The 17023-nt window shown below is 35.1% G+C and overlaps 1 protein-coding gene across 1 annotated transcript in view; it reads left to right on the top strand.

Moving 5' to 3' along the window:
* The first annotated feature begins 1783 nt into the window (after positions 1-1783).
* The window catches only part of LOC125654582 (helicase ARIP4-like), a 69471-nt gene continuing 54231 nt past the window's right edge, over positions 1784-17023 (top strand). The window contains exons 1-4 of the mRNA XM_056145120.1: positions 1784-1841; positions 9348-9609; positions 10179-10441; positions 14776-14844. Coding sequence (XP_056001095.1) covers positions 10219-10441; positions 14776-14844 — 292 coding nt within the window. The 5' untranslated portion in view covers positions 1784-1841; positions 9348-9609; positions 10179-10218. The remainder of the gene's footprint in view (positions 1842-9347; positions 9610-10178; positions 10442-14775; positions 14845-17023) is intronic.

Raw genomic sequence — 17023 nt, 5'->3', positions numbered from 1 at the left:
GCGTTCAGGAGTTGGTGACGTTCAACTCCCGGGTCAGCTTTTCTTTATATCGCTACTCACCCGTAAACACCTGATAACAAAGTGAGTTAAAATTCAAATTTCAATCCAATGTTTCCACGGTGGTCCGCGCTGAATCGTTGCCTGCGATTTCCATCGCGGTCTGTAACAGGTGACAATCACGAAGGTTGTATTTTTTCCAATGTTTCAGATAATGTTCTCAACAGCAACTCAGTTTATCTCTGATACAAAGAAGGTTGACGTCAAAATTGAATGAACAATCAATGCAAATTACGTTTACCGGTGAATTTAAATTATTTGGCCTGTTGAAACTTCCATGCACACTTCATGAAAATGTTGATTCTCACGATGCAGCATGGATAGTTTTTTTTGTTTTTGTTTTGTTTTTTCTTTTGGTTTAGTACAATCAAACGGAGTAGAACTAATCTAATATTTTTCATTCTATTTTAATTCTAAGTTGATAATCACTAAAATAGAACCGTCCATCCAAACTAGTCTCTTATTATGAAAACAAGACCCCCTCACCGAAAGTAGAACATCCACCAACACTCGAACACCCCCACCACAACTAGACCCTCCCACCTAAACTAGACCATCCCACCAAAACTAGACCCTCCCACCAAATCTAGACCGTCTAGACCTCTCCATCAAAACTAGATCATCTCACTGAAATACAAATTATTGTGAAATTCTTCAAAACAGAATAAAAAGTTGCTGATTAAGAGTGAGATGAAACAAACATGCCTGCACTTTCTGATCAGTAACTTTCACCATGTCTGCCTGCACTTCCTGATCAGTAACTTTCACCATGTCTGTCTGCACGTCCTGATCAGTAACTTTCACCATGTCTGTCCGTGCCTGCACGTCCTGATCAGTAACTTTCACCATGTCTGTCCGTCTACACTTAATTCCTGATCAGTAACTTTCACCATGTCTGTCCGTTTACACTTAATTCCTGATCAGTAACTTTCACCATGTCTGTCCGTCTACACTTAATTCCTGATCAGTAACTTTCACCATGTCTGTCCGTCTACACTTAATTCCTGATCAGTAACTTTCACCATATCTGTCCGTCTACACTTAATTCCTGATCAGTAACTTTCACCATGTCTGTCCGTCGGCGTGAAGGGTAGCAGTTTATAGCCTCAATGAAAATTAAATGTTAGCATCTGAAACACCTTGCTCGTTTTCAACACGATAACACTAAAACTTGACCAATGAAATCCTTCATAACAAATCAAAATAAACGATACCTCGGATACAATACAAATGAAATCCTTCATGACAAATCAAAATAAACGATACCTCGGATACAATACAAATGAAATCCTTCATGATATTTAAATGACAATGACAATGATTTATTTGCACAAGCACAATAACAATTAATGGCAAAGGCACATATTATAGCTGAAATCCTTCATAATAAATCAAAATAAACGATATCCCGGATACAATACAAATGAAATCCTTCATAATAAATCAAAATAAACGATACCTCGGATACAATACAAATTAAAAATAATAAAACAATGCAAATGGAATAGACCTTTTACAACGTTTGTCATTCCATAAGAAGGTTTAAGTTGATTTTAAACATAGAAATATGCGCAAACTGACTGCGCACAGCATCGATCCTATTTAGCCTTTGCTATATATTGTAACGTGGGTCTTAGGATCCATAGATAAGACTGTTAGGGTTAGGGTTAGATAAGATAAGAATTGGGGATAGGGTTAGATAAGATAAGACTTTGAAAACACAAACATCGTAGAAACTTTACAGTAAAACAACAGCTGATGCTCCGTGTTCTAGTAATTCTAATGTACGGACATTGATGTGTTCTAGTAATTCTAATGTACGGACATTGATGTGTTCTAGTAATTCTAATGTACGGACATTGATGTGTTCTAGTAATTCTAATGTACGGACATTGATGCTCCGTGTTCTAGTAATTCTAATGTACGGACATTGATGTGTTCTAGTAATTCTGATGTACGGACATTGATGCTTCGTGTTCTAGTAATTCTAATGTACGGACATTGATGTGTTCTAGTGATTCTAATGTACGGACATTGATGCTCCGTGTTCTAGTAATTCTAATGTACGGACATTGATGTGTTCTAGTAATTCTGATGTACGGACATTGATGCTTCGTGTTCTAGTAATTCTAATGTACAGACATTGATGCTCCGTGTTCTAGTAATTCTAATGCACGGACATTGATGTGTTCTAGTAATTCTAATGTACGGACATTGATGTGTTCTAGTAATTCTAATGTACGGACATTGATGTGTTCTAGTAATTCTGATGTACGGACATTAATGCTTCGTGTTCTAGTAATTCTAATGTACGGACGTTGATGCTCCGTGTTCTAGTAATTCTAATGTACGGACATTAATGTGTTTTAGTAATTCTGATGTACGGACATTGATGCTCCGTGTTCTAGTAATTCTAATGTACGGACATTGCATGATGTGTTCTAGTAATTCTAATGTACGGACATTGATGTGTTCTAGTAATTCTGATGTACGGACATTGATGTGTTCTAGTAATTCTGATGTACGGACATTGATGCTACGTTTTCTAGTAATTATAATGTACGGACATTGATGTGTTCTAGTAATTCTGATGTACAGACATTGATGCTCCGTGTTCTAGTAATTCTAATGTACGGACATTGATGTGTTCTAGTAATTCTGATGTACGGACATTGATGCTACGTTTTCTAGTAATTATAATGTACGGACATTGATGTGTTCTAGTAATTCTGATGTACGGACATTGATGCTTCGTGTTCTAGTAATTCTAATGTACGGACAATGATGCTTCGTGTTGTAGTAATTCTAATGCACGGACATTGATGCTTCGTGTTCTAGTAATTCTAATGTACGGACATTGATGTGTTCTAGTAATTCTGATGTACGGACATTGATGCCCCGTGTTCTAGTAATTCTAATGTACGGACATTGCATGATGTGTTCTAGTAATTCTAATGTACGGACATTGATGCTCCGTGTTCTACTAATTCTGATGTACGGACCTTGATGCTCCGTGTTCTAGTAATTCTAATGTACGGACATTGCATGATGCGTTCTAGTAATTCTAATGTACGGACATTGATGCTCCGTGTTCTAGTAATTCTGATGTATGGACATTGATGCTTCGTGTTCTAGTAATTCTAATGTACGGACATTGATGTGTTCTAGTAATTCTAATGTACGGACATTAATGCTCCGTGTTCTAGTAATTCTAATGTACGGACATTGATGCTTCGTGTTTTAGTAATTCTAATGTACGGACATTGCATGATGTGTTCTAGTAATTCTGATGTACGGACATTGATGTGTTCTAGTAATTCTGATGTACGGACATTGATGTGTTCTAGTAATTCTGATGTACGGACATTGATGTGTTCTAGTAATTCTGATGTACGGACATTGATGTGTTCTAGTAATTCTGATGTACGGACATTAATGCTTCGTGTTCTAGTAATTCTGATGTACGGACATTGATGTGTTCTAGTAATTCTAATGTACGGGCATTGATGTGTTCTAGTAATTCTAATGTACGGACATTGCATGATGTGTTCTAGTAATTCTAATGTACGGATATTGATGTGTTCTAGTAATTCTGATGTACGGACATTAATGCTTCGTGTTCTAGTAATTCTAATGTACGGACGTTGATGCTCCGTGTTCTAGTAATTCTAATGTACGGACATTGATGTGTTCTAGTAATTCTGATGTACGGACATTAATGCTTCGTGTTCTAGTAATTCTAATGTACGGACATTGCATGATGTGTTCTAGTAATTCTAATGTACGGACATTGATGTGTTCTAGTAATTCTAATGTACGGGCATTGATGTGTTCTAGTAATTCTGATGTACGGACATTAATGCTTCGTGTTCTAGTAATTCTAATGTACGGACATTGCATGATGTGTTCTAGTAATTCTAATGTACGGACATTGATGTGTTCTAGTAATTCTAATGTACGGGCATTGATGTGTTCTAGTAATTCTGATGTACGGACATTAATGCTTCGTGTTCTAGCAATTCTGATGTACGGACGTTGATGCTCCGTGTTCTAGTAATTCTAATGTACGGACATTGATGTGTTCTAGTAATTCTGATGTACGGACATTAATGCTTCGTGTTCTAGTAATTCTAATGTACGGACATTGCATGATGTGTTCTAGTAATTCTAATGTACGGACATTGATGTGTTCTAGTAATTCTAATGTACGGGCATTGATGTGTTCTAGTAATTCTGATGTACGGACATTAATGCTTCGTGTTCTAGCAATTCTGATGTACGGACGTTGATGCTCCGTGTTCTAGTAATTCTAATGTACGGACATTGATGTGTTCTAGTAATTCTAATGTACGGGCATTGATGTGTTCTAGTAATTCTGATGTACGGACATTAATGCTTCGTGTTCTAGCAATTCTGATGTACGGACGTTGATGCTCCGTGTTCTAGTAATTCTAATGTACGGACATTGATGTGTTCTAGTAATTCTAATGTACGGACATTGATGTGTTCTAGTAATTCTAATGTACGGACATTAATGTGTTCTAGTAATTCTGATGTACGGACATTGATGCTTCGTTTTCTAGTAATTCTAATGTACGGACATTGATGTGTTCTAGTAATTCTAATGCACGGACATTGATGCTACGTTTTCTAGTAATTATAATGTACGGACATTGATGTGTTCTAGTAATTCTGATGTACGGACATTGATGCTTCGTGTTCTAGTAATTCTAATGCACGGACATTGATGCTTCGTGTTCTAGTAATTCTAATGTACGGACATTGATGTGTTCTAGTAATTCTGATGTACGGACATTGATGCTCCGTGTTCTAGTAATTCTAATGTACGGACATTGCATGATGTGTTCTAGTAATTCTAATGTACGGACATTGATGCTCCGTGTTCTAGTAATTCTGATGTACGGACATTGATGCTCCGTGTTCTAGTAATTCTAATGTACGGACATTGCATGATGTGTTCTAGTAATTCTAATGTACGGACATTGATGCTCCGTGTTCTAGTAATTCTGATGTATGGACATTGATGCTTCGTGTTCTAGTAATTCTAATGTACGGACATTGATGTGTTCTAGTAATTCTAATGTACAGACATTAATGCTCCGTGTTCTAGTAATTCTAATGTACGGACATTGATGCTCCGTGTTCTAGTAATTCTAATGTACGGACATTGCATGATGTGTTCTAGTAATTCTAATGTACGAACATTGATGTGTTCTAGTAATTCTGATGTACGGACATTGATGTGTTCTAGTAATTCTAATGTACGGACATTGATGTGTTCTAGTAATTCTGATGTACGGACATTGATGCTCCGTGTTCTAGTAATTCTAATGTACGGACATTGATGTGTTCTAGTAATTCTGATGTACGGACATTGATGCTCCGTGTTCTAGTAATTCTAATGTACGGACATTGATGTGTTCTAGTAATTCTGATGTACGGACATTGATGCTCCGTGTTCTAGTAATTCTAATGTACGGACATTGCATGATGTGTTCTAGTAATTCTAATGTACGGACATTGATGTGTTCTAGTAATTCTGATGTACGGACATTGATGTGTTCTAGTAATTCTGATGTATGGACATTGATGCTCCGTGTTCTAGTAATTCTAATGTACGGACATTGATGCTCCGTGTTCTAGTAATTCTGATGTACGGACATTGATGCTCCGTGTTCTAGTAATTCTGATGTACGGACATTGATGCTTCGTGTTCTAGTAATTCTAATGTACGGACATTGCATGATGTGTTCTAGTAATTCTAATGTACGGACATTGATGTGTTCTAGTAATTCTGATGTATGGACATTGATGCTACGTTTTCTAGTAATTATAATGTACGGACATTGATGTGTTTTAGTAATTCTGATGTACGCACATTGATGCTCCGTGTTCTAGTAATTCTAATGTACGGACATTAATGTGTTCTAGTAATTCTGATGTACGGACATTGATGTGTTCTAGTAATTCTGATGTACGGACATTAATGCTTCGTGTTCTAGCAATTCTGATGTACGGACGTTGATGCTCCGTGTTCTAGTAATTCTAATGTACGGACATTGCATGATGTGTTCTAGTAATTCTGATGTACGGACATTGATGTGTTCTAGTAATTCTAATGTACGGACATTGCATGATGTGTTCTAGTAATTCTAATGTACGGACATTGATGTGTTCTAGTAATTCTGATGTACGGACATTGATGTGTTCTAGTAATTCTGATGTACGGACATTAATGCTTCGTGTTCTAGCAATTCTGATGTACGGACGTTGATGCTCCGTGTTCTAGTAATTCTAATGTACGGACATTGCATGATGTGTTCTAGTAATTCTGATGTACGGACATTGATGTGTTCTAGTAATTCTAATGTACGGGCATTGATGTGTTCTAGTAATTCTGATGTACGGACATTAATGCTCCGTGTTCTAGTAATTCTAATGTACGGACATTGATGTGTTCTAGTAATTCTGATGTACGGACATTGCATGATGTGTTCTAGTAATTCTAATGTACGGACATTGCATGATGTGTTCTAGTAATTCTAATGTACGGACATTGATGTGTTCTAGTAATTCTGATGTACGGACATTGATGCTCCGTGTTCTAGTAATTCTAATGTACGGACATTGCATGATGTGTTCTAGTAATTCTAATGTACGGACATTGATGCTCCGTGTTCTAGTAATTCTGATGTACGGACATTGATGCTCCGTGTTCTAGTAATTCTAATGTACGGACATTGCATGATGTGTTCTAGTAATTCTAATGTACGGACATTGATGCTCCGTGTTCTAGTAATTCTGATGTACGGACATTGATGTGTTCTAGTAATTCTAATGTACGGACATTGATGTGTTCTAGTAATTCTAATGTACGGACATTGATGCTCCGTGTTCTAGTAATTCTGATGTACGGACATTGATGTGTTCTAGTAATTCTAATGTACGGACATTGATGCTCCGTGTTCTAGTAATTCTAATGTACGGACATTGATGTGTTCTAGTAATTCTAATGTACGGACATTGATGCTCCGTGTTCTAGTAATTCTAATGTACGGACATTGCATGATGTGTTCTAGTAATTCTAATGTACGGACATTGATGTGTTCTAGTAATTCTAATGTACGGACATTAATGCTTCGTGTTCTAGTAATTCTAATGTACGGACGTTGATGCTCCGTGTTCTAGTAATTCTAATGTACGGACATTGATGTGTTCTAGTAATTCTGATGTACGGACATTGCATGATGTGTTCTAGTAATTCTAATGTACGGACATTGCATTATGTGTTCTACTAATTCTAATGTACGGACATTGATGTGTTCTAGTAATTCTAATGTACGGACATTGATGCTACGTTTTCTAGTAATTATAATGTACGGACAATGATGCTTCGTGTTCTAGTAATTCTGATGTACGGACATTGATGCTTCGTGTTCTAGTAATTCTAATGTACGGACAATGATGCTTCGTGTTGTAGTAATTCTAATGCACGGACATTGATGTGTTCTAGTAATTCTGATGTACGGACATTGATGCTCCGTGTTCTAGTAATTCTAATGTACGGACATTGCATGATGTGTTCTAGTAATTCTAATGTACGGACATTGATGCTCCGTGTTCTAGTAATTCTGATGTACGGACATTGATGCTCCGTGTTCTAGTAATTCTAATGCACGGACATTGATGTGTTCTAGTAATTCTAATGTACGGACATTTACATTGTTTACTAGAACAGTCATCGTTGGAAACCCACGGTCGGACGCACTATGTTTTTATCTCGGTAAACTTATTGCGACCGACTGTGGATTTTCGACGACGGAGAATAATATACGAGACTGAATCCAACTGTAAGACGGTGATATATCCACGATATCATATTCTAAGTGCCTGAGAAATTAGTCAATCCGTGACTATAAGTCTTTAACATGTACTCTCAATACCAGCATTGTATTGTTCAATATACCCATAGAGATAGAGAATATAAACCTACCCATACTAACATTACCATAACCAGGAATTCAGAAGGGGGGGGGGGGCAACTTAATGAGGTAGGGAGTGGTGGTGGGGAAGCCCCCGGAAGACCTGAGTTTCAAAGGGCTTGAAATATGCCTCCTACATTTAAGTAGTCATTGTTCACATTTCTGACACGTAAGGTGAAATTAATCAATTTTAAGGGTTTTAAAAATAAAATATAGGCGTAAGTTCTCCCAATAAAAGTAACGTTAAATCAAAAGATCTTGTCATTTAATTCTCTGAGAGTGGAAAAAATGATTGCTTTTTTTTTTTATCGGTTATCTATTTTTATTTTCTAAGCAAGAGGCCATGATTATTTACCTTAAATTTGAAAATTTAAGAGGGGGTGTGTGTGTCCCTCCCCCTTAAATCCGCTACTGCTAAGTCTGTCCATGCAGGTACAGAATATAAACCTACCTATACGGATAAGATTATTCTTGTTAGCTGTACTTAATGGTTCCATATAAAATATACAATGCTTGTTTACAAGGATTAGGTCTAGATTAATATGATTTTAATAACATCTCTACGTTTGGGCATACCTAATTGAAGACCTACGGGTAATTGAAGACCTACGGAAGACTTACAGAAGACCTACAAAAATGTGGACTATATACATCAAAACTAATATGATTTTCTGATTAAACATGTCTCAAATATAAAATAAACATAAACCATTTTTGATTAAAATGAATTTTAAAGTGTATTTATAAAGCTCGGTATGGGGAACATTTTTTTTCTATTAGACGACCGATAACTCACGTAAATATATATCTACAAAGCAGCTGTTCAATTGTTATTCATTTCTTTTATTTTTTAAGATATAATTTTGAAACATTTTACCGATCTTTTAACAAAGAAAATATACAAGAAATGATTATTAATTGAACAGCTGATTTGCAAGTATGACATTTATACGAGTTATCGTTCTTGCGCTAGGTCGTCTAAAGAGAAAAAAATAGTTGCCCCTACCCAGCTTTGAAAATACACTTTAAAACTTATTTTTATCAAACTTTTTTGTTTATATTAGAGATTTGAGATATGCTTAATGAGAAAATCATATTAGTTTTGATGTAAATAGCCTATATTTTTGTAAGTCTTCCGTAAGTCTTCAATTACCTGTAGGTCTTCAATTAGGCAGGCCGTTACGTTTTGTGAACTATTTCATAATCAATGCAATTTTAAGATCAGGAGATTCAGTTGTTTCCTAACAATTTTTTGTTGAAATTTTTTTTACATATAATGCATTTTAGGATTTTAAAAAGAGGATGATGACCTAAACACTAAACAGATGCGGCGGTCACGGACTTGACGACAGGTTACTGACGGCTATCTGGAAGCCTAGAAATACCCATTGCCTGCACCGGAAGTGTACAAGAACCATCTCTCGCGACCGACTTCGTCTTCGGGAAATCCCTAATCAAGCTAATGAGTGTTTGCGAGAAGTAGTAGAAGAGGGAAGTTTGTTATTTATTTTGTGTGATATTCCACTTAACTCGGATTACCCATCTCCAGGTAGGTACCGTACACATCCATGAAATGTACGCGGCCCGGGGTCCGCTCTGAAATTCCCCATGTTCCTTTGTTTATCCTAGGTTATAAATTACATAACGAATGCAGAATTATGTGTGAAAAATGTTGGGACACTTGATTAAGAAACTTTTTGAATGCCAAAAAAGTTGTTTGTTTAATGGGTTTGAATGATGTTCAATGTATTTGGGTGATCTGAACATTTTGGACTGCCTGTGTTGTTTCTGCGATCTATTGGGATTTGATCAGATGTACAGTGTCCAATCCATATATTATATATATACATAGCTTTTACAGTAATCAAAAGTTCATTCTTTTAATGAGAAGCCGACTTTTACGAAGATCAGAATTTCGAAGTCAAAGGATGGTATTTATAGAGTCCCAGTTCAACTCGTAACAGCTGTACTGAGTGTCATGTGACTCTATGTAATATATGTCTTAAGTGAAAAGTGTCAAAGAAAATATTGCTTGACAGAGTTTACTTATCAGGACATTCTGAAATAGCCATTTAACACTGTATAAAGTCGGACAATACTGTAAATTTATATTTTTAGTGAAGACATCAGCATGAGACCGCCTTGATTGTTAGTATAAATGGAGTATTCACTAGAGTCGTGTTTAGTGGGGGATAACTCACAGAAGACAGACATGGAAGTGATGTCCGAGAAAGTCGGCCAGAAATCTTCCCTGATGGACCAACTGTTGTCCGACGAGGAGGAGGAAGATGATGTTGAAGATGAAAATGATTCTGATGATGATTCTGATGATGGAGAAGAGGACAATGATGAAGAAGAAGACGATGACAGTGATGATGAAGGTTAGAATAAAGTGAAATTATACTGAGGCCAAAATGAAATATATATCAGGGGTCGAAATTAACTTTTTCTACCACAGGCTAATTTTAGCCTGTGGGTAAAAAATTCACAGTGATTCTCAAAATGATAAGCTATTCACACCTTGGCTGCCCCAGGCAGTCACCATGTAAATTTCCTGGTCTGTTAGGGGATTATATTTAAATTTATCGTATCACAGTTGAAACAGCTTGGATAACGGCTTGGACATAGTTAGGTGAGAAAAGGTAGTGTTCAATTTAAACAATTGTCAGTTATTTTGACATAATAGTTTGGGTGTTAGATTTCGTCGATAAATACGCCGATCAAACTGCCCAGTGTTATCGGCCGATTCGTGCAAGGCATTTAGCTCAGTGAACATTTTAAAACCCCTTGATATCTTATTTTGATGTGCACGTGATTTTAGTGCCATCATTTAGAGTTATAAATGTGATCTTAATATTAGTGCATTATTTTTTAAAAAGTGGATTGCGTTTGTTCTCCGTGTTTATTGTTGGTGAAAAAAGTGTGAAAGTGTTGGATATCGTGTGCGTTTTGTGTCGTTGTTTTGTTGGTTTTTTTTGGGATGGGATTTATTAAATTGTGTTTTGTATCGTGTAGTAGAGATATAACTTTTAAAAAAACAATGCTTTGTTATTTTTTGTTTTATGTACGAATGTTGAATACGAACCGGAACAAGTTCTTGAGAGAAATTTATATGAACGCATTATGTTAAAGTTGAACAAAATGGCGGAAATGAAAGCAGATCCGCAATGCTTATCAAAGCATCCTTATTTATCCTACACAATAAAGAAAAGGGATGAAAACATGAAGAATTACGGACATTTAAGATAAGATGTAAATAAATCAAGTGTCATAGTCTTTAAAACAAAGAAACAGTAGAGATATGTTCACCATGTTCACACACACACCTTCATGGAGTATCAACGGAAGATATTCAGTTTCCAAATGATATTTTTAATGGATTTCACTGGGAACATTTATTACGTTGACCCCGGTATTACGTTATTTTATCGTGACAAAATGGAAAACGTAATACATGGGTTCCACTGTAACAAAAACCTCATACTTGGAATTCAATTTAATCACCCCTATAAGTGAACAGGACTCCTGGCACATGTTAGTCTGGCGCATGCCTGACCCAATTTCCGCTACACTAATGTTGCATAGCAAAAATTGGGTCAGGCATGCGCCAGACTAAGCACGTGTCTATATTTTTCATGCGATGTCCGACCTCTAGCTGAAGCATTTGTTAGACTCCGAGTTTCTTAAAAAATCATCAAAGAAAATCTGGATAGAAACGGTTGTGGAAATCTGCTGTTCATTTAAGTGTTTGTATGATTTTCAATGCAAGTTTAAGAAAAGCGAATAGTGCATCACTGTATAATACGGATATGATACGATCATGGTTTGTAAATCACCACTCGCTAAGATTTTCGAGTGTCCACTATTTTTAATCGCTATTTTTCAAATGTACTCGCATTTTGTGAGTATTCCTCGCTAATTTTGAGCCCTGATATTTGTGTGTTTAACCTATTTAACTTTCTCATAATTAGTTAGGGTGGGTAAAGACCTGTAAGACATTTTATTTATTAAAACATTTTATTTGAAATCCTAGTTTTTGATGCACTTTAAATACAGGCCTATCTGCATTACAAATACTTTTCAAACATTATGAAGATCAATAGTAGTCAAAATGTCAATTAGAGAAACTCAAACGTGAAATGAAAAACATTCTGGTTTGAAAATTCTGAATTTTTATTTATTTATATATATAGCTGTGGTCAATAAAATATTTAATTTTTATTTAGGGTCTGCAGCAAAAGGTAGGGTCAGGAAACCGTAAACACACACATATTTTATTTTAGCCTAAGGGCTGTAGTTGTCTCATTGACTCGTGTCACATGTTTGCAAGAAGTTCTTGTAAATTGACTGTATATTTTACCTTTACAGTACAAGTATGTTTATCTAAGAAGAAAATTGACTGGTTCCCCCCCCCCCCCCCCCCAAAAAAAATAGTAACTTAAGGATGATATATTGTTAGTAAAATCTGAAAAATCTTGGGAACAAGTTGTCCCGATACCATATAAAGGTCGCAATCTAAATGAGGTATAAGCACATATGCCAAGCCCCTTATTGACCCAAAAAACCAAAAACCATGATGTTGCACATTGAAGAGTATTAATTTACAAATCATCTGTAATCTGTCGGGCCATAACTAGGGCTAAAAAGATTCACTGAGATATCGATACTGTTCAATATAAACCCTCGATTCAATTCATTTTCTCAATTTTTGGTTCGATACATTTATTACTATTAACTGGTTCAGTAAAATACATAAGGTTTGGCCTGTAATGATTATTTTTACCTGCATGAGGGACAAAAAACATTGAATAATGTTCAGACTGTTGTTACCTTGAGTCCTACAAAAATAATAATAAACTTTATCAGTTTAAACTACAGAGCCAACATGAATCTTACCATTTGGCAATTTGGAAACATTTTGCTTCTAAAATTATGAATATGAATTTTGGTAATTAAATTTTTCTTCAATGTTATTATTAGTTTTTTCTTATAAATTCTATCAGATTGAAAGCATTGAATCATGGCATAAGTATTGCAATATGTATCGTATTGTGAAGGGGGCGTATCGTTTCAGCCCTAGTCATAACACGAACATGTTATTTTAAAAAAGAATAACTGAAACAAGTTTTTGTGTCTCTTTTGCTCCTGTCCCTCAACAATCATTAATAACAATATTACTCTTTCGTTCATTGATAACAATATTACTCTTTCCTTCATTGATAACAATTAATATTACCCTTTTCTTCATTAATAACAATATTACTCTTTCCTTCATTAATAACAATATTACTCTTTCCTTCATTAATAACAATATTACTCTTCCCTTCACCAATAACAATATTACCCTTTTCTTCATTGATAACAATATTACTCTTTCCTTCATTAATAACAATATGACTCTTTCCATCATTAATAACAATATTACTCTTTTCTTCATTGATAACAATATTACTCTTTTCTTCACTAATAACAATATTGCTCTTTCCTTCATAATAACAATATTACCCTTTCTTCATTAATAACAATATTACTCTTTTCTTCATTGATAACAATATTACTCTTTTCTTCATTGATAACAATATTACTCTTTTCTTCATTAACAATATTACTCTTTCCTTCATTAATAACAATATTACTCTTTTCTTCATTGATAACTCAAACAGGCTGTTCTAGTTAACTTGCTTTACATTATTTTGTGTTAATCCCCCCCTCGTTATATGCACGACGTCCACCACAGATTTTCGCTGGTGCACCAAGACAAACACTCTGTGTCAGGTGTGAATGTCATGGGTCCTCAGAGATGACCTTAAACTCGGATGTCCCGTGTCACAATAGGTGTGGCATGCTTAAGAACCCTCACTGCTCAATGGCCGTATAGGCCTAAATTTGAAGCCCTTCACCGGTTTTGGTGATGTCTCCATATGAGTGAAAAATTCTCGAACGGGATATCATACTATCACTCAATCAATTGTTTAATTAATTCGTTTACCAGTGTTTCGTTGTTTGTGTATAGATGAGGAGCATTCGTTGATTTATTCATTGTTTGTGTTTAGATGAGAAGAATTCGTTGATTTATTCATTGTTTGTGTTTAGATGAGGAGATTTGTTTACCAGTGTTTTGTTGTTTGTGTTTAGATGAGATTTGTTTACCAGTGTTTTGTTGTTTGTGTTTAGATGAGGAGATTTGTTTACCAGTGTTTTATTGTTTTTGTTTAGATGAGGAGATTTGTTTACCAGTGTTTTGTTGTTTGTGTTTAGATGAGGAGATTTGTTTACCAGTGTTTTTTTGTTTGTGTTTAGATGAGGAGATTTGTTTACCAGTGTTTTATTGTTTTTGTTTAGATGAGGAGATTTGCTTACCAGTGTTTTGTTGTTTGTGTTTAGATGAGGAGATTTGTTTACCAGTGTTTTGTTGTTTGTGTTTAGATGAGGAGATTTGTTTACCAGTGTTTTGTTGTTTGTGTTTAAATGAAGAGAATTTGTTGATTTATTCATTGTTTGTGTTTAGATGAGGAGAATTTGTTGATTTTTTTCGTTGTTTGTGTTTAGATGAGGAGAATTTGTTGATTTATTCGTTGTTTGTGTTTAGATGAGGAGATTTGTTTACCAGCTGTGTTTTGTTGTTTGTTTTTAGATGAGGAGATTTGTTAACCAGTGTTTTGTTGTTTGTGTTTAGATGAGGAGATTTGTTAACCAGTGTTTCGTTTGTTTTTAGATGAGGAGACCCCGAGTAGTGAACAAAGTGAGGAGGACGAAGATGAAGAAATGGACGAAGAAAACAAAAGTAAGTGTCTCATTAACTTATGTTAATTAAAACATCAATCATTTAAAGAAACTGCTTAATTACAGAAACAAGTATCTCATTAACGTAAAATCACGTTAAACATCATTTAAAGAAATTTCTGAATTAAAGAAACAAAAACCATTTGAAATTTTATTTAAAGAAACTCCTTAATCATGTTAATTATTGTACATAAGTTAATATGGAATGTTAAAGATGGGAGGATGATGCTGATACACTGAAATGTTAACGATGTTTCTCGTTAAGATATGCAATACAGGCATTGTAATATTGGTATTAAATGATACACAAATCGATGACCTCTTTGACTGATGATCACTGTGACAACGCTATATAACAAAATGAATGTTTGTCTTTATATTAACAAGAAATCAACAAAATACGATAAAAGATCAACAAAATACAATTTTAAAAAATCAACAAAATATAATAAAATTATCAACAAAATAAGATAAAAAATCAACAAAATACAATAAAAAATTTCCAAATATTATTGGCTTTGATATTGATAATTTGTCTTTCCGACAATAAATTACTAAAATATATTTTGATAATGATGCCAAATCTTTCTTGTTACACACATTATCTGAAGTGCTTTTTGTGTCATTAAAAACCGATAGTTGGACATCAGAGGTTTTCCTGGCTTATTTTTGGGTCTGGTTACCAGACCCATTAATTACCAATATTTTCCTAATTTTCAGTCTTTTTCCCAATCATGTGTCCTTAAAATTCCAAACATAGAGAGTCAGAAATAATTGATGTTAATTTGTCCACCTGTGCACAATTATTAAATACTGAAAGTGCAGAATCGGGGCCATGATTGTAAACATATATTCACATTGAGTGGTGTAGAAATGACTATCCCACACCATTTGGTTAATGAATAATGATTTCCGACAATCTATTTGAGATTTGATAATGCATTTCAATCTGTGAAATACTTCAATTATCTCTTTTCTTTTTTTCCATTGATTAATTCTCAAAAGAGCTTTTGTTACTGTCACATAACAAATTGGGTCATGTTCGAACATTTTAAGATGTTAAATGTCTTGGTAAATCCAAGCTATCAGGGGTCGTGGTCAGACAATTTAAGATGTTAAATATCTTGGTAAATCCAAGCTATCAGGGGTTGTGGTCGGACATTTTAACATGTTAAATGTCTGGATAAATCCAAGTTATCAGGGGTCGTGGTCGGACATTTTAAGATGTTAAATGCCTTGATAAATACAAGTTATCAGGGGTCGTGGTCGGACATTTTAAGATGTTAAATGCCTTGATAAATACAAGTTATCAGGGGTCGTGGTCGGACATTTTAAGATGTTAAATGTCTGGGTAAATCCAAGCTATCAGGGGTTGTGGTCGGACATTTTAACATGTTAAATGTCTGGGTAAATTCAAGCTATCAGGGGTCGTGGTCGGACATTTTAACATGTTAAATGTCTGGATAAATCCAAGTTATCAGGGGTCGTGGTCAGACATTTTAAGATGTTAAATGCCTTGATAAGTCCAAGCTATCAGGGGTCGTGGTCGGACATTTTAAGATGTTAAATGCCTTGATAAATCCAAGCTATCAGGGGTCATGGTCGGACATTTTAACATGTTAAATGTCTGGGTAAATCCAAGTTATCAGGGGTCGTGGTTGGACATTTTAAGGTGTTAAATGTCTGGATAAATCCAAGTTATCAGGGGTCGTGGTTAGACATTTTAAGATGTTAAATGCCTTGATAAGTTCAAGCTATCAGGGGTCGTGGTCGGACATTTTAAGATGTTAAATGCCTTGATAAATCCAAGCTATCAGGGGTCATGGTCGTACATTTTAACATGTTAAATGTCTGGGTAAATCCAAGTTATCAGGGGTCGTGGTTGGACATTTTAAGGTGTTAAATGTCTGGATAAATCCAAGTTATCAGGGGTCGTGGTTAGACATTTTATTAATAAGGTGTTAAATGTCTGGGCAAATCCGACCTATCAGGTAGTGGTGTTCCAATCATCGATTATAATCGAAAATCAGTTGATTGTTGGCAAATTCTAAGCGCTCGATTATGAAAATTTTATTCCAATTTATCGGTTTTTAGATTTTGTTTTCTCAACGACTGTACTTTTTGAAGAATATTCTTGTTGTGTCCTATCTGTTAACCCAGAAGTCTTCTTTACCGTAATG

The sequence above is a fragment of the Ostrea edulis genome, chromosome 7, assembly GCF_947568905.1.
Source record: "Ostrea edulis chromosome 7, xbOstEdul1.1, whole genome shotgun sequence".
Lineage (NCBI taxonomy): Eukaryota > Metazoa > Mollusca > Bivalvia > Ostreida > Ostreidae > Ostrea > Ostrea edulis.
Note: the sequence above shows the minus strand (reverse complement) of the source record. Positions and strands in the feature narration are given on the sequence as shown.